General features: G+C 46.3%; 1 protein-coding gene across 1 annotated transcript in view; it reads left to right on the top strand.

Annotated features, from left to right (window-relative positions):
* The first annotated feature begins 135 nt into the window (after positions 1 to 135).
* Positions 136 to 748, top strand: part of LOC107580135 (SH3 domain-binding glutamic acid-rich-like protein 3) — a 1949-nt gene continuing 1336 nt past the window's right edge. Inside the window, exon 1 of the mRNA XM_016265876.1 lies at positions 136 to 303. Coding sequence (XP_016121362.1) covers positions 259 to 303 — 45 coding nt within the window. The 5' untranslated portion in view covers positions 136 to 258. The remainder of the gene's footprint in view (positions 304 to 748) is intronic.

The following is a 748-nucleotide window of genomic DNA, read 5'->3' as shown; positions in this document are numbered from 1 at the left end:
AGGGAGTAACGCAATATTGTAACGCATTACTTTTAAAAGTAACTCGGCTGTTTACATACACGTTCATGAGGGAAACAAAAGGCCGCCAGTTTAATCTTCAGCGTACTTCCTTGTGTAGAAATAAGGCGCTGTCTCTTTAAATGAGTGACTAGCGGGTGTGTCTGCCTGTGGTGGTGAAACAGCGACTGCAGAGCGAGAGAACGGGAACCGACTGACTGATCGCCTCCAGAAACACAACGGGACATCACGACCAACGCTATGGGCATCAAACTGTATTACACCACCGTCACTGCATCGAGAGAGGTGAGAGTAAACCTGTGGCCCTGTGGACTCCGTAAGCGAGCAATGCATGTGAAGAATGCAGAGTTAAACACAGCTGAAATGGAGGATTAGGCTTCTAGACACACCCAGCGGCTCCGTTACCATGCATCTAGCACATTTAAACGCTATTGCAACATAGAACGCGTAGAAATGCATTACCAAGACATTATTGTAGCACTCGAACGTGTTAAGTGATTGCAAAGCGCAGGGGTTTGTAGCGATGTGGAAGGCTGATGATAGCGGAAGTCTGTCTGTGTTGAGTGTTGTTCCTCTCACTGACGGTGCATTAGTGTGCCCTTATTAACTATGTGTTTTTGAGCGTAAATAAAAACGTCCTCTTTAAATCCTGTACACGATAGATAGAGTGGCACATGAGATTGAATCTGTATGCTTGAGCTGCTGCACGCTACAGTTGCATCGCAGCTTT

This window comes from Sinocyclocheilus grahami, unplaced genomic scaffold (assembly GCF_001515645.1).
Source record: "Sinocyclocheilus grahami isolate Dianchi unplaced genomic scaffold, SAMN03320097.WGS_v1.1 scaffold25317.1, whole genome shotgun sequence".
In the NCBI taxonomy this organism is placed as follows: Eukaryota; Metazoa; Chordata; class Actinopteri; order Cypriniformes; family Cyprinidae; genus Sinocyclocheilus; species Sinocyclocheilus grahami.
This window is presented reverse-complemented; position numbering and strand designations above follow the sequence as displayed.